At 46.6% G+C, this 21230-nt stretch overlaps 11 protein-coding genes across 11 annotated transcripts; 8 read left to right on the forward strand and 3 right to left on the reverse strand.

Moving 5' to 3' along the window:
- Positions 1-224: 224 nt before the first annotated feature.
- I203_101043 (uncharacterized protein) lies at positions 225-3399 on the forward strand (the record flags this gene model as incomplete). Its single annotated transcript, XM_065516798.1, has 12 exons — positions 225-242; positions 303-1042; positions 1120-1358; positions 1414-1526; positions 1578-1667; positions 1729-2011; positions 2089-2200; positions 2275-2343; positions 2401-2420; positions 2479-2561; positions 2621-2843; positions 2930-3399. The coding sequence occupies 12 exons, from the start codon at positions 225-227 to the stop codon at positions 3397-3399; spliced, it is 2460 nt and encodes an 819-aa protein (XP_065373616.1).
- Positions 3400-4938: 1539 nt separating this feature from the next.
- On the forward strand, positions 4939-5637 carry I203_101044 (uncharacterized protein; the record flags this gene model as incomplete). Its single annotated transcript, XM_019146002.1, has 2 exons — positions 4939-5262; positions 5317-5637. The coding sequence occupies 2 exons, from the start codon at positions 4939-4941 to the stop codon at positions 5635-5637; spliced, it is 645 nt and encodes a 214-aa protein (XP_019004561.1).
- A 411-nt stretch (positions 5638-6048) lies between these two features.
- On the forward strand, positions 6049-7841 carry I203_101045 (uncharacterized protein; the record flags this gene model as incomplete). The annotated part of the gene is made up of 7 exons (XM_019146003.1): positions 6049-6613; positions 6673-6730; positions 6791-6802; positions 6860-6943; positions 7014-7128; positions 7179-7447; positions 7505-7841. The coding sequence occupies 7 exons, from the start codon at positions 6049-6051 to the stop codon at positions 7839-7841; spliced, it is 1440 nt and encodes a 479-aa protein (XP_019004562.1).
- An 851-nt stretch (positions 7842-8692) lies between these two features.
- I203_101046 (uncharacterized protein) lies at positions 8693-10725 on the forward strand (the record flags this gene model as incomplete). The annotated part of the gene is made up of 5 exons (XM_019146004.1): positions 8693-8876; positions 8950-9295; positions 9374-9742; positions 9832-9927; positions 9996-10725. 5 exons carry the CDS (start codon positions 8693-8695, stop codon positions 10723-10725), a joined length of 1725 nt encoding a protein of 574 aa, XP_019004563.1.
- A 558-nt stretch (positions 10726-11283) lies between these two features.
- Positions 11284-13754, reverse strand: I203_101047 (uncharacterized protein; the record flags this gene model as incomplete). The annotated part of the gene is made up of 7 exons (XM_019146005.1): positions 11284-11420; positions 11480-12146; positions 12270-12577; positions 12673-12919; positions 13015-13113; positions 13238-13366; positions 13479-13754. 7 exons carry the CDS (start codon positions 13752-13754, stop codon positions 11284-11286), a joined length of 1863 nt encoding a protein of 620 aa, XP_019004564.1.
- Positions 13755-14176: 422 nt separating this feature from the next.
- I203_101048 (uncharacterized protein) lies at positions 14177-14849 on the forward strand (the record flags this gene model as incomplete). Its single annotated transcript, XM_019146006.1, has 4 exons — positions 14177-14351; positions 14443-14570; positions 14653-14736; positions 14802-14849. The coding sequence occupies 4 exons, from the start codon at positions 14177-14179 to the stop codon at positions 14847-14849; spliced, it is 435 nt and encodes a 144-aa protein (XP_019004565.1).
- Positions 14850-15351: 502 nt separating this feature from the next.
- On the reverse strand, positions 15352-16911 carry I203_101049 (40S ribosomal protein RACK1; the record flags this gene model as incomplete). The annotated part of the gene is made up of 5 exons (XM_019146007.1): positions 15352-15505; positions 15571-15836; positions 16069-16264; positions 16495-16714; positions 16803-16911. 5 exons carry the CDS (start codon positions 16909-16911, stop codon positions 15352-15354), a joined length of 945 nt encoding a protein of 314 aa, XP_019004566.1.
- A 597-nt stretch (positions 16912-17508) lies between these two features.
- Positions 17509-18045, forward strand: I203_101050 (uncharacterized protein; the record flags this gene model as incomplete). Its single annotated transcript, XM_065516799.1, has 1 exon — positions 17509-18045. One exon carries the CDS (start codon positions 17509-17511, stop codon positions 18043-18045), a length of 537 nt encoding a protein of 178 aa, XP_065373617.1.
- A 314-nt stretch (positions 18046-18359) lies between these two features.
- On the forward strand, positions 18360-18743 carry I203_101051 (uncharacterized protein; the record flags this gene model as incomplete). The annotated part of the gene is made up of 1 exon (XM_019146008.2): positions 18360-18743. One exon carries the CDS (start codon positions 18360-18362, stop codon positions 18741-18743), a length of 384 nt encoding a protein of 127 aa, XP_019004567.2.
- Positions 18744-19559: 816 nt separating this feature from the next.
- Positions 19560-20130, forward strand: I203_101052 (uncharacterized protein; the record flags this gene model as incomplete). The annotated part of the gene is made up of 2 exons (XM_019146009.1): positions 19560-19970; positions 20071-20130. 2 exons carry the CDS (start codon positions 19560-19562, stop codon positions 20128-20130), a joined length of 471 nt encoding a protein of 156 aa, XP_019004568.1.
- A 328-nt stretch (positions 20131-20458) lies between these two features.
- Positions 20459-21108, reverse strand: I203_101053 (uncharacterized protein; the record flags this gene model as incomplete). Its single annotated transcript, XM_019146010.1, has 2 exons — positions 20459-20997; positions 21066-21108. The coding sequence occupies 2 exons, from the start codon at positions 21106-21108 to the stop codon at positions 20459-20461; spliced, it is 582 nt and encodes a 193-aa protein (XP_019004569.1).
- Positions 21109-21230: the final 122 nt, after the last annotated feature.

Here is a 21230-nt window from a genome sequence, read left to right on the forward strand (position 1 = left end):
CTCATGTCAACCCAGTCAATTAGAACCGGATGGGATGCATTCAACGGTGAATCAATCAATTCATCACTGATCTGTTCAACCTGTCTACGTTCATTAGGGATACAGGAGAAACCTATGGATTCAATCATACGAGTAACACCTATCCGAACAGATCCACTACACTGACAGCCTGGACATTGGACGAAGCCAGCGCTGGCCCCTTCTCCTTGGGAAAGAGAGGGATCATGCCAGCTTCCGTGGCCGTGAGTGATGGTTCAGTATATACCTAGATAACGTCAGCTCATACTCTGTTTGTCACATAGTCTCAGTCTTCCCTCTTCTCCCGTGGTGACATCTTCGCCAATCTTCCTCCCGGTACCTACCACACTTCGGATGACACATCCGACGACGATGTTATGGCATTAGACGAAGCACCCGAACACCTGAAGAAGATCACCAACAAAGATACACCTATCGTGGTTGACTCTTCTTCGGACGGGGAAGATCATCCTACTTCCACTCGAGCGGGGCCGTCAACTCGTAAAAGACGCAATCAAGGTTCAGGTGATGAACAGCCAGTCAGAGTATCTCAAGGAAGAAACTCTCAGAGATCCCCTGCGAAACGAAGAAAATCAACTACCGTACCTCGATCTCAACAAACTCCAGCAGCCATCCACATCAACCTTCCTTCCTCTTCCCCTGTAGCCGGTCCTTCCACTCCTAGATCGTACCTGGCCGAAGATCACCTGAATCACGTACTAGAGATACTACCTGACATTGACTCAGAATGGGCCTTGGGTCACATCAACCAAGAGATGGTACTTAGGAAAGATGATAATCCCGCCAATAGAGTTGTAGAAATCGCTTTAGAGATGGAAGGTGGATATCCCAAACTGAAAGAGACAAAAAAGGGTAAAGAAAAAGAAAAATCGCCTGTCGTAGCTGGACAAAGAGAAGGATATAGAAATCCGATTTATAGAAGTGATGAGAGAGTCGGTATAGGATATTATCAGAAAGGTGTCAGTCAGCTGGAAGAGGATTTTCCTCTTATACCTGCACATTAGTATGTCTGAAACAAATTTCCCCATAAATGATTTACCGTAAAGTCCCACAGACTGATTTGGGATTTCGCTGTACCAGTGTTCGCAATGTCTTCCATACTATGCAGACTCTATACGTCCCTACGTATTTCCGACTTCTGGAACACTCAAAGTCACCAGCAAAACCATATGTAGAGTTGAAAAGGGCCAGAAATACAGGAAAAGGGAAGTCTAAAGCGAAGCAAGTGGAACGTGATGATTTGACCGAGGGGGATCAATTCCAGGATGTAGGGTCAGAGGAGTTTGGGAAAGAAGTCAAGTGGCTACGAAGAACTCTAGGTGAGTAATCGTTCATCTACAGCCATGTGGTCGCTGATGACCTTCATTCATTAAGCCACCGAGCAGAGTGAGAGGGATGCTGCTGAAGCTAGACGAGTAGCTGAAGAGGAAGCGTTAGCTGGAGGAGCTGGTATTGAATGCGGATGTTGCTTCTGCGACACTTTACCGGTGAGTACTGAGTACATCACAACGATGACTGCTTGCTCACCAAGCATTCAGAGGGATATGATCCAATGTGCCGAGGGTCATCTCTTCTGCCGAGAATGTGCTACCAAACATGCCGAGACGAAACTCGGAGAGCAATCAACTGTAAGTCTGCGTCTCTTGGTTGAAACTTTCCTCTGAGAATTCAGCTGACGCTCTCTCGTAGTCGATTTTATGTATGGACCAATCGGATTGTACTTCCGCTTTCCCCGAATCCGAACTCACCAGATGTCTTTCCGAGAAATCACTCCAACTATACCATCGGCTGAAACAAGCTAAGGAACTTGAGCAAGCTGAAATCGAAGGACTGGAAAGTTGTCCCAGTTGTCCTTATGCTACTATCATTGACAATCCGGATGAGAAGCTTTTCAGGTGTATGAATGAGGAATGTGGTCAAGTCACCTGCAGAGGGTGTAGGAAGAAGGAACATATACCGAGGACGTGTGCTGGCAAGTGTTTACATCACATCATCCCATACTATGTTCAGGTCAACTGATCAAATCGTTATTTGGATTATGGTCCATAGAGGTCGAAGCGGATCTGAAACTTAACAATAGACATACCGTGGAAGATGCCATGTCGGAAGCTTTGATCAGACGATGTCCCACATGCTCGAAACCGTATATCAAAGATTCAGGGTGAGTTTAGTTCCCTTGCTAATGATTCCCATCTTACCTGGCTGACATCGTCAATTGGCTGACACACTCCCCAGGTGCAATAAAATCCATTGCGGTAAATGTGGTACCCTCTCATGCTATGTGTGTCAGAAGGTCATTACTGGGTGAGTAGTACTTCTGAATGCTTTGAATGGACTGACGGATGCCTCTGCATGCTGCAGATATGAACATTTCGATCAAGGTGAGCTTAGACCCTCTCATGCCAGAAGATAAAGACTGATTGACCCTTCACTGAGCAGTACCTGGAGCATCTGGTCGGCCTAGGGAATCAAACAAGTGCATATTATGGGATCAGAATGAAAGGCAACATGACGATCAAGCTGTAAGATTGGCGTCGCCCAGGATATCTATATCAATGCTCATTATCTTCTCCCGGTACAGGTTCGAGCAGCAAGAGACCAAGCTGCCGCCAGAGTCCTAGCTGCCGCACAGGAGAATGGAGTCGATCTCAATGCGGACGACATCAATGTTGCCCTGCCTGATGCTCCACTTGCCATGGCTGCTGGTGCTGGACCCGTTCCTATGGCTAGGTATGTGCCACCGGCTGGAGTAGCACAAAGGTGGATTCCTGCTGCTGGTGGTGGTAATGATGCAGCAGATCAACGTGAGTGCTGAGTTTCCCCCTCGTCATCTCATCGGACTTTTTTCAACAGTGTTATAGCTGACTAACCATTTTTCGATGCGTCACAGGATTTCGAAATGCATTGGCGAGGATGAATGATATCGCCGTAGGAGTCAACCAGCTACCTCAACCTGGACCACTGAATCCCCATCCATACCGTATACCTCCACTCAGACCATACGCTTTGCCGAATGTCCCTCCTGGTTTCGATCAGGCAATGATAGGTGGAGTCATAGCTCCTCTACCCCAGCGAAGAGAATTCAACAGGCCGCCCATACACGAATTATTGAACGACCCTGAAATTTTCAATGACGATGATTGGGACGATATCGATGAAGATGATCATGTCGACGAAGAATCAAATTCAGATTCAGAAGGAGACGAAGATGCTGCGGCCGACCTGCAAGACGAACGACGAATTAGGAACGAATTGCGTGCACGAGAGGAACAAGGACAGATTGAAAGAGAGCGTCAAGAGGAACGTCGTCGTGGTGCGGAAGAACGAGCGGAGAGAGCAAGGAAAAGGGGAAGAAGGTGATCGGTGGTTTGTTTGACACTCATGATATGACAGGTGGCAATTTTGGGCAATTTTTTGTTCTCTTATTCCAATTTACCGGCACAGCCAAATACTTTTTTTTTCCGAATTGGTTCGTAACGATTCATTTGTATATAGTTGTAAGATCATATTATTTTAGTTGTAAATATTGTGTATAGATCTTTGTTGAGTAGATTCATGATTCACGAGCCCTTTCACGATCGTTTCATGTATTGACGTGTATGTCACGTCATAGATCTCACATTCCCACACTGAAAGTCAGTTATGCCTTTCTGCAATGATATCATATAGATATTGGACCATCTCTCATGTGTAGCAATGTTCTTGTTGATGCTACCTTTCATGAGTGGGAGCGGGGATGATATCATGGATAAAGAATGGCGCAATGCTCCGTAGAGGTTGGTAGTGGTGAATTCAAACAGCGAAACGGATGATACTGGAATAAAGGAGAAGAGGGAGAGATGAACGCGGAGATTTGCCGATGATATTTTTTTTGAGGCTGGAACACGAATGATCTAATCAATCATCGAACAGGTCGTAAATCTAGCACTAGATCTTCATTCGCCCCATTATGGTCAAATATATAAGAGTGAACAATCTCTCAGACTTGCTGACACTATTTCAAGCCTCACCTCCGATTCTGAATCATACTAAACAGTCTACCTAAGTCTATCCCTTAACTTTAATACAACTTCAAATCTTCTAGCGGTCGATTACAACATGATGTCATCAAGACATTCAGAATACTACTCTCGCCGAGACTCTCACACGTCCATCAGCACCTCGTTTCACGATGATTCCAATAGATATTCCGGTAACTCATCTTACTCCGGTGATACATCTACCCCCTCATCTTCCTCTCATAGATTACCCGATTACGGTGATATGTCTCCTGATACGATCAGGGATAAGGCTAGAAGTGGGATGTAAATGGCTGAATGGTATTCTACCGCGATGGAAAGGAAGAAAGACTGAGGGACTCATGATGAAATAATCGGTAGATATGTTGCAGTCTTGACATGAATGACCAGGAGGCAACTTGTTCATCTAATGCTTTCATTCTGACGAAAAGCATTTATGTTATATCACGATTGCATCTGATGGGTAAGACATCATCCACGATGAGAATCTCCAACTATTGGCATGACCTCGAAAGTCGGCTGATATCATCTTGTCTCCCTTTCCGGTGATTATGATGAGCTTACGCTCCCTCCCGCACCAAATGTAAACGTCGAAAGGCTTATCTCGAACATTGCTCAAAGGATCCTCACTTATGACCAAATCGTTAACTACAGCCGATATTCATGGAAACTTTCGGTATAGCTAACATTCCGACTCCTTCTCTCTTCCTTTGTTGGTATTGTAACGATGACGTTACAGCAATCTTTGATACCTCTATATTCTAGATACATTTATGTATATATCGTCTGCTGACCAAAAGACGATTTTGTATCGTTTTTGCGCTTCATATTTCTCGGTCATTGTCGATATATCCCGGTAATATATACATATCCATTCAAGATGAGCACAAGGAGAAACTACAGCATCGACGGTCATGCGGACCATGGTGAGGATCCTTCTCGTTCTAGGGATACCTTTATTGATCCTGCGGCTCAAGACTTGAAATTCAGAGTATCGTTCTCCCCTTCATCATCTACTGTGGACCTTAATGAAGGGTTTGCCTCGCCAATCACTCACGACGAAGAGCATCAATGGACTGGAGAGGACCAAGAATGCGAATCATCGTCATGTCCTGAAGATGATGAGCAAGATTCTAGCCCCTGCCACTCCGAGTATAGTGACGAAGAGAACAGCCACCTATCTGACTCTTCGGCGAAGAGGAATGTTAGTTCCCCACATCGACCCAAGGCTGGCGATCCTACGGTGTTTTGAAATCAGAGCTCATCCGGTGACATCCCCCACAGACCGGCTACCTCAAAAGCAATAGCGAGCCGAGACGATTCACCTACTTTACCCCTGAACAGTCCTCCTATCCTCCCAGCGTCTATTTCAGCTTCGGAGCTGGCCCTCATCAACAGAAGTGCAGGCTCGACGAAAGATCGTAGAAGAGCTCGGATCCGTCCATTTGAACAATACAGTGAAGGGGCGTTGTCCAGAATACAAACAGGAAGTGTTTCTGTGGGATCATCTAGAACTTACAATCATCAACAGGCGGATGGAAGTGATGGAGAACTGACGGAATTCTCTGACGGAGAGTGACTGCGTTGGAAAGTCACTACGAGTCAATAGCTACACATGCTGTCAACATGCTACCCTGATTGCTCAGGATTCCTCATGGTATCTTTAGTGTTGTATGTGGGCACACATACGTATGACTCAAGGATGATGAATCTTGGTGCCACTGGTGCCACACCGTGGAGCAGTCTGGTTGATGTCATCAGTTAGTCATTGTCACTCCAAAACATTAGACGCGTTCGATCGAGGGAGATCCAACATCCAAAATCCAAAGTTCATGTGCATTAATTTCGATCTTATAACCATTCTCTCCAGCTGGCATACCCTCACTACCAGTCCTGGTCCATGCTCCTACGTCCACTCCAGCTACTACGTCCAGCTAGATACATTTCTTCCCCAGTCTCAAAGCTTCCGCCATTCACGATCTCTTATAACATGCCTCCTCGTCGGTCTACCGGATCCACTACTGCTCCAAAGCGTGAACGCTCGACCTCTTCATCTTCATTATCCGACATCCCAGCTAATAAACCCAAATCGACCTCCAAGGCCAAAGGCAAATCTAACGGAGATGACTCCAAGGTATCTGTGAAACCCAAGACGGCACTAGCGGACGATGCCAAAGCAGGTGACGATGATCCAGCAGAAGTTGAACCACCCAAGAAGAAAGCTAGAGTAGCCAAAGCGAAAGTATGGCCACCACCTGAACTATCACCTGATATACATCCTCCAAGAAATGGATATCCAATCTTCAAATTACCAACCCCCACCTCAGCTAAGAATGGCGCTTTACCTCCCTCTACGAAAGAAGATCGACCGATGCTGCTTGGTGCGCACGTATCAATAGCTGGTGGACCTGCTGGAGCGTTACTCCGAGCTGGGGTTGCGGGAGCAAATGGTCTGGCATTGTTCATGAAGAGTCAGAGACAGTGGAAGAGTAATCCATTTGAACCAGAAGCCATAGAAAGATTTAGGAGTTTGATGAAGCGCAAAGAGGATGGAGGTGAGTGACGTATTTCGCTTCGCTACATTGCCATGTAGAAGCTGAGACTTTCCTTGCAGGTCTGGGATACCCCCCTGAGAGTATCTTGGTACATGGAAGCTACTTGATCAATCTTGGGTGAGTAGAGAATGCTATATGATCGAGTGATAATATAGCTGATCTCTTGATGTTGCTCAGTAACCCAGACGAGTGAGATTTATAACCATTTCTCAACGACTGGAGACGTCAGACTGACAGGTGATGCAGAGCTAAATGGAATAATTCGTACGAGTGCTTCAAGGATGATATATACAGGTGTCATCAGTTAGGAATCAAGTTGTACAATTGGCAGTAAGTGTAACTTTGTGCTCTGGGTACATTGACTTTTGGCTTTTGGCTCATATGACAATATTATCCTCAGTCCTGGATCAACTGTTGGAGCATGTACCAAAGAAGAAAGTTTTGCTCTTATCGCCAAAGCCATAAACAGGGTACATAAGGAAGTGCCAGAGGTAGTGACCGTGATCGAAAATATGGTAAGCCCCCTTCTCGAATCAGTGGGTCATCTCCACTGACGGTTCAAAAGGCAAATGCAGGTTCAAACATCGTCGGTACAGCTTTCTCCGAACTAGCCGCTATCATCGCCTTGGTAGAGGACAAATCAAGAGTCAGGGTGTGTCTTGATACTTGTCATCTTTTCGCTGCTGGGTATGATCTACGGACACCAGAAGCATATGCGGAAACGATGAAGAAGTTCGATGAAGAGGTTGGAAATGGGTATTTAGGTGGGATGCATCTCAATGATTCCAAGGCAGATCTGGCGGGTAACAAGGATCTGCATGAAAATATCGGTCTGTAAGTACATACTATTCCTGTTGATGTCTTTGTGCTAAGTGATAAGTGGCGATATAGTGGCAAAATCGGTTTGACAGGATTTCGATGTATAATGAGGGATCCTCTGATGTCGGGGATTCCACTTGTTCTGGAAACTCCGGCACCTGAGAAAGCATTGGAAGTTGGGGACCTAGCAATATGGATGAGGGAGATAAAACTGCTCTATGAAATACAAGGGATCGACGATGAGCAGTGGGAGGTAAAGAAGGATGAGATTGAAGCGAGGTGGAGAAAGGAGAGAGATGGTATAAACCCGCCTAAAGATAAGGGACCGGGACCTAAAGGGAAAGCTAAACCTGCGCCAAAGGGGAAGAAGAAGGCGAAGAAGGATGAAAGCGATGAAGATGATGAGTGAAGAACGTTGAGCTGATAAGGCTGTGCAATGTGAGTATTGAAAATGATCTTCCAGCATAAAATTCGCATACCGCTAATGTACTTTTGCCAGACCATAACAGAGTTGTACAAGCTACCTATGCATCCTTTCTTTCTTGACGTCTTTCCGTTATCATACGATACTTTGCCATGCTTGGGCTGTCTATTCGGCGATGTCGATCCTTGTTCAATGTGTTGGCGATCTTGAAACCCCGCCTAATTGCCAAGCCAATCAAGGATTGTTCCGCCATATCCTTCCTTTAAAGCCACGCTTCGTGGTTCTGAATATACTGAATTATTCTTGACAAGATCGACTATAGCGTCTCCGCTGATTCCACGATCCACTTATGGCACGACATTCTGGACCTGCGAATTATGCAGAACACAGACCGACAAAAAGGATATGATTATGTGCTCAGTCAGCCCTGGTCAAGGGGAGCTGACTCAGAGTAGCTCAATCGTGAACTCCGACGAGATGTGAAATCTCCGAGACACCTGCGAAGCGAACAAGAAGTCTTTGATCTCCATCCTTCCTTCCCTTCAGGTCTGATACTTTGCATGCGCTGATTACCGGCATAGCCACCGCGAAGGTCAGAGTACAAGTATTTCAGAGACTCATCAAAGAATTTCTCGCCTCAGCTGAGTATGAGCAGCATGATGACAGAAGCTCGGAGAACATCCGATCGAAACCCCGCAACATCATTTAGGTCTGAAATGTTTTCTTTCCGTTTCAGACCTATATAACAGCAGAAGATGACGAGATTGTTCATCACTTACCACTACCAAAACCTCAACATCACCCCAACCACTCACATACCTATTTGATTAGACAGGATGAATCGTCCCAACAGGCCTCCTAACCTCTCAATAGATGATCCAAAAGCTCCTGAAAGATCGTCATCCAGCTATGTTCTCCCAGAATTGATTGTGGACCGCCCTAGCCCCTATGGTTTAGAGCATTATGGTATCTCAATTCAAGACTGGGATCCGCGATCCAAGGATGCCCAAACCACATCAGGTGAGTTCTTTATGGCTCAAAAGTACATTGCAACGGAATAATTCTGAACCTCTGACCGTCTCCTGCCATTCAGATGCCCCAAGTAATGTACAAGACCAAAGATCCGAAGCTGAAGTATCCTTACGTTTCGGAAGATGGGCAAATACAGGAGCAGCTTCGCCTGCTTCTTCGCGACCTGTAAGTCCCGCTGGATCCTCACCTCAAAGCTTGTATCATCCACCACGAACTCTCGGCAAATCCAGGAGGAGAGGCAGGACACTACAAACTGGAGATGGTCAATCCCTCCGCGAAAGAGCTAGGCAGGATATCAATTTCGAAACTTATGGTTCGATCACCGAAGACGGTCCAATGTCGCCTAGAGGATTTCAACGAGATACAATTAGCGCTTTGCATGCTGATCCACCTGATTCGGTCATTGTGTGAGTCAGCTTGACCATCTGATTGTGATGTGATGTATTAACTGAACTTACATACACTGTATCTTTGATCTCACTCAGCAACAGAAAGTTGTACGCTTATGATCCTCGAGGTGAAGAGTACATCCCATTCGGTCAAGTGGAATCGATCCCTGGATCTCCTACCAGTCCAGCTTCTACACCTTCTGTAACAGACTATTTCGATCCCATGGACAGAAGACCGCCGCTCAGCAGACTGCCCAGTCAACAAAGCCTCAATGAGGGAGACAAAGCAAGGTTTTATCGATCGAATGCCGCCGCAGAAAGTACTCAATCGCTCGCCGCCGTCCTGGCAGAAGCTCAAGATGAATCTCCAGCGCATTCGCCATATGCTTCCGGTCTGCCAGGTCTCACTATCGATACTTCTGGGAACGAATATAGAAACAGTTGGGCTTCTTATACCAGTACTGTGTATGTGTTTCGTACATCTTGATTTGGAGTTAGCTCATAAGCCTTTGGACTTCACTAATCTTCGCCATTCATGATGTGCATACGCGCAGTCCTAGTTCTCCAAACTCACCAGGAGCAGGATCCTCGCGAAGCTCTCCCTCCGATCTCAGACGGATGTACAGTTCTGCATCGAGACTCATGGGCAGGTAAGTCTACCTAGATATAACGTTCTGTTCCTGATTGTACACGAGCTCATCATTGAATGGTCTTATAGCATCGAAGCTTTACCAGAAGCTAGCGAATCCGACGACAGCATTCAGCATTCTCCCGTGAATAAAAATGAAAAGGGTATCGAGCTGTCATCGTTCCGAAAGGATACTGAAGGAGGGAATAAAGCACACCCCTGGATTCAGCTTGCCGAAGGATCCGTAGGATCAAATAGTCGACAGGTCTCTGAGCCACTTACAGGTCTGGCAAGGAAGAAAGAAGTCTGGAAACGATTCTGGCGACATAAAGTAAGTTTAGATTTCCGATCATCAAGGCAAAAATCAGGTACACCTTCACCCGCTATCAGTCCTACGACTGGACGAACCTTGAGTCCAGAAGAGTATGGGTACGAAGTCCGATATCCGAAAGCGGCCTTCGTAACTGCCAAAGAGCTATCTCAGATGTCTGCAACTGAAAGAGAACGATTAAAAGCAGTGACAGCCTCTATGAGATCGGAGCCTTCAACATCCAGAATCAGATTACAGACATATGATCCAACTAGGTTCCAGAGCTTTGCGGGACGTGTACAGCAAGCTCAAGCTCAAGCTCGAGATAATGCTGTCACAGCTTTTGGCTTAGCCGAAGCAGATGAACAGAGTATGAGTATCATGTCAAGCGAACAAGATACCTCGCGAGCTGGACGGTCCACGGATCCAAGTGCGAGAACGTTAAGAAGAAGATCATCATCCAAACTAGGCAGGACATTGTCATCAGCGAGCTCTAGGCTGTTTGGATAAGATTGCCCTCCGTCTTCGATGTCCCGAAGGACAGATAACCTGTGCAGTGACAGTGTTTCCGAAATGTATACAGACTGAAAACCTCTGGATCGAAACCACCTTGAGTGATCATTGAAACTGATGAATAAGTCGTAGACACCAAGAAATCTGCATTTGATATCGACCTTAATGTACTGATTATACACTCATGCCTAGCATTGAACTTTGAGATATTGCACCTGAGAATATTCATCGTGGACACTGCCAAGAGATGTGATCAATAAAAAGCCCATGGCGTACGCAAGAGAACAATGATGCATATATTATGAAACGTGAATGATGCTTGTATCTCCGCAGAGGATGTGATATTTGTGCACTTGTTCCCTTCTCGATGATCACCTTGAACCATTCTGATATTGTGATTATGAACATCGCTATTAAGTGTACAAAAAGACGTTTGGTTCCCTTGAAGGTGAATATAATGAACTTTTGCCGAACGAGGTGTTGATGATGATGCTCGACTCCTTTATTCCTGGTTTCTCTCTGCTAACACCAGTGCTGATATTTCACTTCATATGATTATGCCGCAGCAGGCGTCCTGACTTGACCTTGAGCTTGAGAAGGTTGTCGTTGCTGTCTAGGTGGTCTATTTCTGCCTTGTTGATTCTGATTTTGGTTCGTCCCTTCTCCATTAGGTCGATTGGCACCTCGATGACCTGCACAAGATCCACACATCAGCTTGACTATCGGGTCGACGGGTGATGCGGATCCTTACCTGGTCCACCACGTCCTCTACCGCTCTGACCTCTTCCTTTACCACCATCACCTCTTCCACTTCCATTGACGTTGCCTCTACCTCTATTCGAGGTGGGAGGCACTTGTCTTCCGACAACTTGGAATCCATCTTCGTCTATCGTAGGTTTGACAGGTGCCTTCTGAACTTGATTCCTCCCTGAGGCATTTCGTCCACCTTTTCCTCCTCTGCCATTTCCACCTCCATGACCTCTTTGTCCCTTTCCTTGTACGGGTGTTGCTTTAGTCTCAACAGCGGGTGGAGCAGGGACAGCATCACTCTCCACCGCTGTAGGCACCGCTACAGCAGATTCGGATACGTGTGCATTGGCAAGTTCGTTCTCCTGTATCAGAGCTATAGCCGGCTCCTCATCCGCGGTAGGTACGGTCGTCTCCTCTACTTTACCTTGAGGTTCAGGTAGCTGAGTAGGAGTTTGCGAGCCGCTGGGCGGTAAAGCGAATGCCTGTCTGATGTGGGCTGCTTCAGTAGCTTCATCCAGATCTTCATCGGCGGCCCAGTCGAACTTTCCAGAAGCAGTGAACGCTGCAGGAGGGGTGGAGTTGACTTGAGGTTGAGATGCAGGTTCGGCGTTGATAGGGAGAGGTGGGATGGTTGTGACTGGTTCTTGGGGAGGTTGGATCCCAGAAGTCTAAGATTCAAGCAAATATGTCAGCTCACGATCACATATAAACAACACTCAGGATCAGAAGCTCCGAATGCAATCTTACAGCAGTACAAGTGAAAGCGGGATGATAAGAAATAGTTCACATACCTGATCGGGCCTCAAACTAGGCACAATCTCAAACTCCTCTTCTTCAGCCAATTCATCCTCTTGTAAGAAGTTCAGAGCTCCTTGACCTGTTGCTGTTGTACCATTCACTGAGGCGGGTGCAGTCGTGATCTCCTTTTCGTTTGCATCTCCACTCACTTCACCGTTGATTGAGGGCGCTTTTGACGCTGGCTCCTCTACCTCCGGCGCAGGTTGAGATTCCTCCAGATCCACTTCTTCGGGTGCAGCGTTCTCAGCGGGAAGAGAGTTGGAGCCGGCGAGTAAGGCAAGTAGATGATGGATGTGATCGTCTAGAAGAAGCCAATATGTCAATTAGTTTGACATGAGAGAAGGACTATACCCTGAGAAGGTGTTTGGTAGACCCCCAGTGCGAACAAGGACTTACTCTCTTCGTCATCACCCGTTGAGCCCTTCACCAATCCAGCAATGACCTCAACACCCCTATCTCCACCAGCGAGCAAATCATCGTACATCCTTCCTACACGCAATACATCCGTAGCTTGGACTTCATCTTGGAGATTCGTGGGTAAATCCAATCTTGCGAAAGTTAGGTGTTCATGGTCGGAAGGACGGGCAGGATGGAGTAGACGATGAAGACGTAGGAAAATGGAAAGAGGGGTAGAAAGAGATGTCTGACAGAAGGAAATGCAGGATCAATCGCATATACGTCAAACTGTTGATAAATAGACAAGCTCAACATTTTGGCTGAGAGGGATGTTCCACTCACTTGGAATTCTGCAATCTTGCCCGCTACTGATCCTTCAGCTTCTTGTCTGGCTTGTTCTTTCAGTTCTCTGAGCTTTCCAGCTTGTTCAAGCTCTACGGGCTATTATGTGAAGTGGCATCATCAGTATAGATTCTGCGATATATACATGTCGTCCGAATCTCTTCTTTGAAAGGCCTTCCATTTGCTAAATGACGATAAACCGGATATACATCGAGTTACTCACCTCCACTTGCTTTGACAGATCTTCCAGTTCCTTGTAAACATTTTCCAAAATCGGTAAACTATTTATCGCAGCCTTCTGATCGGCATTGAGAGTCTCATGAGGTTGTGAGGCATATCCCCTAAATCGTTGCTGAAAGGCCATGAAGAAGTGTCAGTTCGTGTGCACTTTCCATATCAGTCTGGTCGAAGGATTCCTGATCCATTGGTGCTGGTCACTCCTCAGATGATATAATTTCACTCACGAGCTTCTTGGTCAACTGCCTCATTCTCTTAGCTATCACCTCTTCCACCGGACCCTTCTCCTTACTTCCACTGCCATTCGCACCGGGTACAGAAGCCGTCACATCGTCCTGAGGTTGGGCTGCTGGGCTCGAAACAGCCTCTTCAGCTGTAACAGGCGCTTCGTCTGACTTTGCGGTTGGCTTCTTCCTGTTCCGCTTAGGTTTGGCAGTCGACGATAAAGCTGCTCCAGGGATGGGAGTGGAGGAAGTGGAAGTGGAAGGTGGTGGAGCTGACATCGTTGGCTGTCTTTGTAGGCTCGTGCAATTCGAGTCGGCGGGAGCTGGGAAGGTCGCTTCGCAGGTTTCTGATACAGGATACTATGGATAAGTGATTGATGGTAGGTTGATAGGATGATAAACTATTCTAATTCTACTCTATTCCTGTGGACTCGACGGTTTATGCATCCTCGTAGATAACCGAGGGCAACCCACCATGACCACCCAGCTCCCAGGTGCCACTCGGTCGAAATGCCGTCATCGAGGGGAGCCTGGCTCACCGGCGTTTCTTGAGCACGCGACAACCTCGTGGATCTCGCGTGGCAGATCACCGACACTCATATGTTCGTTACAAGCTGACATTATTTTACTCGTCATGAAAAATCAACATTCCTCAGAGAGATCATCTGATTTTACTATTAAACAAACTGGAAACCCATACCATGTCCAATTTTCAACTGCCTCAAGGATTCAAACCAGCTTCAGGTGGACCAAGCGGAGGTAACAATGGACCATCCCCCGAGGAGAGAGAGGCAGCCGAAGCTAGGGCGAGACAGGCAGAGGAAATGAAGAGGACCATGATTGCTGCCATGTTGGAACCCGCTGCTAGGGAGCGATGTGAGCTCCCATATTTGCTCATCCGATATCACTGAGATCGCTTTATGCATCCGGGAGTGGTCTCAGCTGATACATGTATGCTCATCATTAGTATCTCGAATATCCCTTACCAGACCACAACTGGCAGCGCAAGTGGAAGATTTACTGGTAAGGATGGGACAGCAAGGTCAGATTAGAGGTCAAGTGACGGATGAAGCTTTGAAAGGGTTATTGGAACAGGTGAGTATCTCCTCCTCAACATTTGTATAGCTTAGTATCTAATATCTGGAAAATAATAGCTGACTTGGTATTATTATACTAGGTTTCTAATCCACCTCCCAATAAGAATACAACACCAGCTGTATCCGCGGGCGGAAGGACAAAATCACTAGGTGGTGGTATAACTGTGAGTGCACACCACTACTTGGAGTATCATTCCCTTTTCAAACGACTAATGCAAGCGCATTGCAGATCCAACGTAAACGGGACGATTCAGATTCGGACGAATACGATTTATAGTCCGTCATAATGCTTTCTGTCAGAACTCCAAACACGGATATATCAACCTCGCGATCTTTAGTGAGATAATATTCTCCCCATTGAAATGGATCTCATGTCCAACCGTACTGGGTCTTTTGTACATTCTCGTATCATATATACCATTCATAATGTATATCCACTTATAATGTTGATCGAAATCTCATATGACCTAGTTCGCATTGTCAAGGTACTACACTTCAGACATGGAAGATCGATCCGCATTCATGTGGTTCGACGTATGGAATGAGATATACCCGTATAGCACAACGACTCTCGACGCAAGTGACCTTCTCTTCCAGGGGATTCGACATGAGCAGTCAGAGGTATTACGGGATGAGCTTATGCACAGGACAAAACGCAACGCAACAAGAAAGAAGTAAAATCATAATATGTTATATCCAGTGATCGTCTGCATGCAAAGTTGTACAAGCAAACCTCTCATATAGACCCATCCCACAATAGATTATTTGATTAATTCTATCTATACGACAACAACCCAAACTCTAACGAGGTTGTCTGAGAAACCAGCGAAAAGAGTTTGACCATCAGCGGACCAAGCGAGAGAAGTACATTCGGGTTTTCGGGCTTTGTCGGAGAGACCGTCAAAGTCTGGTCGGAGGTCATCGACGATTGATCTATAACAAGACCGCGCAATCAGCAAGAGCCCTAGGATAAAAGGAGGTACGCGTGGGTTACTCACTTGGATTCAAGGTCGAAGATCTTGATGGAAGAGGAGGTAGCAGCACAGAGCCAGTATCGGTTAGGGGAGAAGACGAGGGCGTTGACGACATCTCCGGCATCGAGGGAGTAAAGGTGTTTACCGTCGTTCAAGTCCCAAAGCATGGTGATACCATCTTTACCACCTGAAGCAGCGAGGGATCCATCGGGAGAGACAGCGAGGGTGTTGATGTATCCGGTGTGACCGTAGTGGTTGGTCTTGAGCTTACACTTGGAAAGTTCCCAAACCTATTTGCCAACTCAAAGAATCAGCAACTAGTCTTACTCAGTGACCAAGTTGAAGTAAGAAAACCAATAATGATAAAAGAAAGATCAGAGATCTTGGTGGAAAAGATTGTCTCATCGGGTCTGTTTCACCCCTCTGAAGTAGCAAATATATATAGATCGCATCATGTCGATGAGGTAGGGACAAATGAAAGAGAAGAGGTTGTGATGAAGGGATAACGAATTTCACACTCACCTTGACGGTCTTGTCCCAACCGGCAGATACGATGACAGGGATAACGGGGTTAGGGGAGAATCGAACACATGAAACCCATTCGGAGTGACCATCTTCGGTGATGTTGAATTTACATTCACCGAGGGTGTTCCAGAGCTTGATGGTTCGGTCTCGGGAGGCGGAGACAATTTGTCGGTTGTCAGCTGAGAATGAGACGCTGTAGGGGAAGTAGTCAGTCAGTATGATTGTCTCATGACAGCGTTGTTCCCCTTCCAAACTCCCCCTGCCTCTTTACATATCCATCTCAACCAGATTTTGTTCGTGCGACCATCGGTTTAAAGACAAGCAAAGAAACAGTTCCGTGACAGCATTACTCCTTCAATACCCCAGCTCTGACAGCTGCCCTTTTCCTTTTTTTCCACGATATATGAGAAATCTCAAACTCACGAAAGAACGTCACCAGTGTGTCCAACGAATTTTCTAGTGGTCAAACCGGTGTTCAAGTCCCATAATCTAAGGGTGTGGTCCCACGATGAGGAAAGAGCGAATTGACCGTCTGATGAGATGACTACATCAGATACAAAGTGGTTGTGACCGTGGAGGATCTTTTTGGGGAAACCGAAAGATCCATCATCTCGAGTGAGTTGCCAGACGATGATGGTCTTATCTATTCATACGAACACACAGAATTGTCAGTCCACATTCTCCTTGTACTTCCTTCCATTCCTATTATTGAACCTAAGGACTAAACCCACCCCTGGAAGCGGTCAAGATCATGTCTGGGTTTTCACTTGAAGTAGCGATGGCGGTGATCCAGCCGGAGTGGCCGGCGAGGGTACCCTTGAATACGAGAGGCTCAGCCATTTTGTCGTGACGATGATGATGGATATGTATAAAGGTTTCTTTTTGGGAGTTGAAGCTATAAGATGTAGCGATTGGAGGTTTTCGACAAAGTCGTCTGGAGCAGTGGATGAAAGTGCAAAGCGTGAAAACTGAGGGCAATTCACTTTTTTGGTGTACTTTCGCCACATTTGAAGAAAATGTCGATCACCCATTAAAACGCCGTATTTCCGAGATTAGGATCAGGTCGGTGGAGGTGGTCCACTCGTCTGGCAGGCATTTTCAAACGATGTTACAACTGCATGCTTTGATAATGAAAATCATCAAAATTTGTGGCTACATATAACATAGCTAGCCCATCCGTTGTCCCTCGACTTGGATCGTTTCAATGTCGCTCCCTTGGAGACGAGGGTCATACATCAAGGGACTCTTCGGCTCCGGGATATAACACGTTTCGCCTCGATGACCTATCAGGAAGAATCCTGCTTCCATGGAACTGTAAGAGATGGTGTGCCGACTATCCCCCGACCAGACATCGGAAACCATGAAATGCACCTGATGAACATTGATTTCTGATTAGCTTTACCTTTTTCCATTCCTCATCCATCAACCATTCTCACAATGAGTCAAGCGGATACTAATGTCAAGGATGCTGACACGAAAGCTACCATCCAGGATTGGCGAGAGAACATCACTGGTCCATCCAAAGGGACCGATACCGTACAATCTGATCACAGTGAGCCCTCTAACATCTCTCAGCCAGAAGCAAGTCATCAGAGACTAATTGCAGAAGACGACTGGGACGCTCGATCATTGAATGAGTCGACATTCTCATGGGGAGGTACCACCCAACGACCACCCACGGAAGCCGCTGCACCTTCCGTTTACCAAACTCAATATAATTCTCATAGCGGACCTGAATACCGTACAGCCTCGTCTTCAGCTCCCCGGCAGGCGCAATCTAGGAGTTACAGCGGAACAACGATAATGGGAGTCCCAGGATGGCTATTCTGTGGTGCACTAGTTTGTGGCTCTTGTGCCTCCGCCATTAAGAAAGCGGGTACGGTCGCAGTGGGCTGCTGTTGTGTAGGGCCTTGCCGCTGTTTGGATCACTGTTGTGGGTGTGGGATCTGTGAGGAATGTAACCCTCTGGGATAGAGGGTGTAAATTATCAGTACTGTATCTTCATACAAACATGATTATGAAAGTGCAGCGTGGTCCGAAGAACATACGTGAAATATGCGAAGTATGCCCCTTGTATGCATGGCTTTCCGTGGTCTCAGCCCCAGGAAGTCCAGCCAATCGCATGTTCTAGGAGCTCGTCTCTTCTCAAATCGTACCCAGAAGGCTCTCACCTTTGTCCCCTTTGTCCCCTTGAATCGACCTTTCTCCTTAAATCCAAGATCGCAATCCTGCAGCGGCACCTGCATCTATCCAACATCACTACTACTTATGCTCTCGTTATACATCCTATGCCGGCTGTTCGTCAGTACACTGCCTCTTCTAGTCAGAATCTGAACACACAACAGAAGCAGATGGCATACCCTGTCAAGCCTGTCATGACATCCAAGCAAGATAACACCTTACGAGCTGCGGCTGAAGATACCATCTCTCCCGGATCTGCAGCATCTCATGTTCAGTCTACTGAAGCTACCAGAAAAGACACCGGGACTCTTGATGACTATCTCAAGATCCAACAACGAGATATCACGGCGCCTAATAGGGAAAGAAGCACTTTGAACCAGATGACCTATTCGGCACTTGGTCTAGGTACAGGTACGGACACCGGCGAGGCGAATCGATCAACACTCAATCAATGTGCTGGTTGTCCGGGCTCGACCGCATGCGGAGGATGATACTGTGTCAAACATGTTGGATGTGCCTGTCATGGTGCTGCTCTAATCATCGGCGCTTGTGGGATATGTACGTACCGAACTTGTATTAGTTGTGGGACATTCATGTGTGGGGGTTGTGGTCGAGAGATCCCATCATGATCCTGACAACTGATGCAATACTCTGAACTAGTCGTCCAGGATTCCTGACATACTTCTTGATGTCCTTTGAAGAAATCACCCCCTTTGCATTATTCTCCCCGACAGTGGGCCACCCTTGATAAATGGAGTATCTCGTCCATATTGTAGCACAAGAATGATTGGAAAGTGTACACACGTTACTCGAGGAACTGGCACAGAGACATCCCGGCGAATCTAACCCTTATCACATCCATAGCTTCTCATGCTCACAAAGGGTCGTGGAACTATACTCGTCCCAAGCAATACGCTTCTACAGAAGACATGTATTCCATCAAAGGTCATGTTGAGAGGTGAAAGGTGAAGAAGTATACCCATAGGGACATTTTACGTCTCTTCCTTTATTGGAATACCGGTAGTGGCGTTCTCGTCAAAGGGGTGTCATCGCCTGTATTTCGAGATCATGACGCACGCCTGCTCCAGATTCTCCCCTCCTTTTCGAAAGAAACTTCCTGTCTGTTGTTCTACTAAAGGTTGAACGCATGATTTGGGGCAGACGGCCGTGACATTCTGGATCCTGGCCTGTATATAACCGACCAAGGGAGTATAGGATAGTAGTGGAATAGAGACTTTTTTTTCGTAATTGATCTGTCCTTTCCGAACCATCTTACCAACCCGACAGCTTTAGGTCCCTAGTACGGAATGTTCAGCGAAGAAAGCAAATCTGGAAAGAATCACACAGACGTCCGATCCAGAGCTGCGGTATCAGATGAAACCAGGGAAGCTTCGCAAGGCACCGCCGAAAATACCAGCAAAGATGTACACGATGGTACCCAAACAAGTGATGATGGAGACACTCATGGGACTTACCCCAAAGTGGAATCAATTCCCGAACCTCATCAAGCTCATACGAGGTCCACCAGTGGGCCTGATGATTCCTTCTTTCGTTATGGGTATAGCACTCGATTCACTGGCCCAACAGACAATAAATTCTTCAGTGAACCTCGACTATTCGGTTGCGCAGGGTACCGCTCCCAATCCCCCCAAATGAGCTACACACCAGGTGCAGGAGGTGATAGTCATGGTTCTATGAAACCTTTTGGTCCTGGTGCTGTAAGCCAGAGTATCCGGCCTCTCACAACCGGAGAGAAGGTGATGCAAGCCATCTGCTGTCCATGCAACACACTTTGTTGCTGCTGTACTACTTGTCTAGGTAGCGGTGTCGTCGCTGGAGCAGGTGCATTTCTTTGGAATAAGGACAAGGAATAGATGAGACCACGAGAAAGTATGATTGATTGAAGTATAAATTCACAAAACTCAGGATTCAGGCGGATGGTAGAATTGAGGATTTTATACCATGCATGAGGATGTGGACAACGTTGCAGCCTGCCCAAATCGCATGTGTGAGCAGTGGCAAAGGCTGCCAACATCTTATGAGCTCCGGCAGCAGTCCCGTCGGCTGTATGCTCAAGGTAGACACAGTGATTTTAGGATAAGGATTATCATACATGTGATGATATAACGTACAAATGGATGTTTAACAATCAAGTTCTTGCACTTCCTACATTTCCATCTCTCTTCTTCTTCGAATTCCAGTCTGATCAACTCAATTTCTCTCTTCCAACCACCTCCCACTTCTCAGCAGTCCCTACACAGCTCACAATAGCGATCTCCCCGATTTCTACCTTTCCTAACTCTCCTATTTTCTCATTTGCAATCTTTGCAATTTCGTCTCTCCTCTTGGGACTTACCCCACCGTAGAACAGACTCAGATGCGGGAAATATTCAGGCAAGTTCTTAAGAGCGAATACATCTTCCACTGCTTCTCGCAAGCTTGAGAGAGCTTCGTTGGGGAGATTGACGGGAGCCAAGACTGATTGATAGTACTTGTCTCCCTTTTGAGCTGGATTGAGATCAGCCGTAAGTGTTTGTAGAGAGTGTTTGGACGAAGTAGCCTTGATGGCATCTCTAACACCCGCATGGATGTCGCGTAGTCTGGTGGATAGAGGGATCGGGTGGATGAGGGTGATATGGGGTGAGAAAACTGGTGAGGGTTGTTCGAGAGATGCGAGATCGGTAATCAGGTTTTGGAACTTCTCGCCCTGCTCGGGTACAGTAGGGACAAGCCATAGTGCATAGGCTTAACCATATATCAGCCATTGGTGAAAGGTATAATAAAGGAGCAAATTCGTAATGTTAATTACTCACCTGCTAGAGGGGGGGCAGCTGGGTCTTTGGTAGCGTCTGTCATTTTGTACTGGGAGAAGTTTAAGATATAATCACTGGCTGCTTCAGATCGTTGCGACGCGGTGGGAAGCTGGGTTCTCTTATTGCTTCAGAAGATGGTGGCTATGACAGCTATGGCGGAGATGT

The sequence above is a fragment of the Kwoniella mangroviensis genome, assembly GCF_000507465.2.
Source record: "Kwoniella mangroviensis CBS 8507 chromosome 1 map unlocalized Ctg01, whole genome shotgun sequence".
NCBI lineage: Eukaryota > Fungi > Basidiomycota > Tremellomycetes > Tremellales > Cryptococcaceae > Kwoniella > Kwoniella mangrovensis.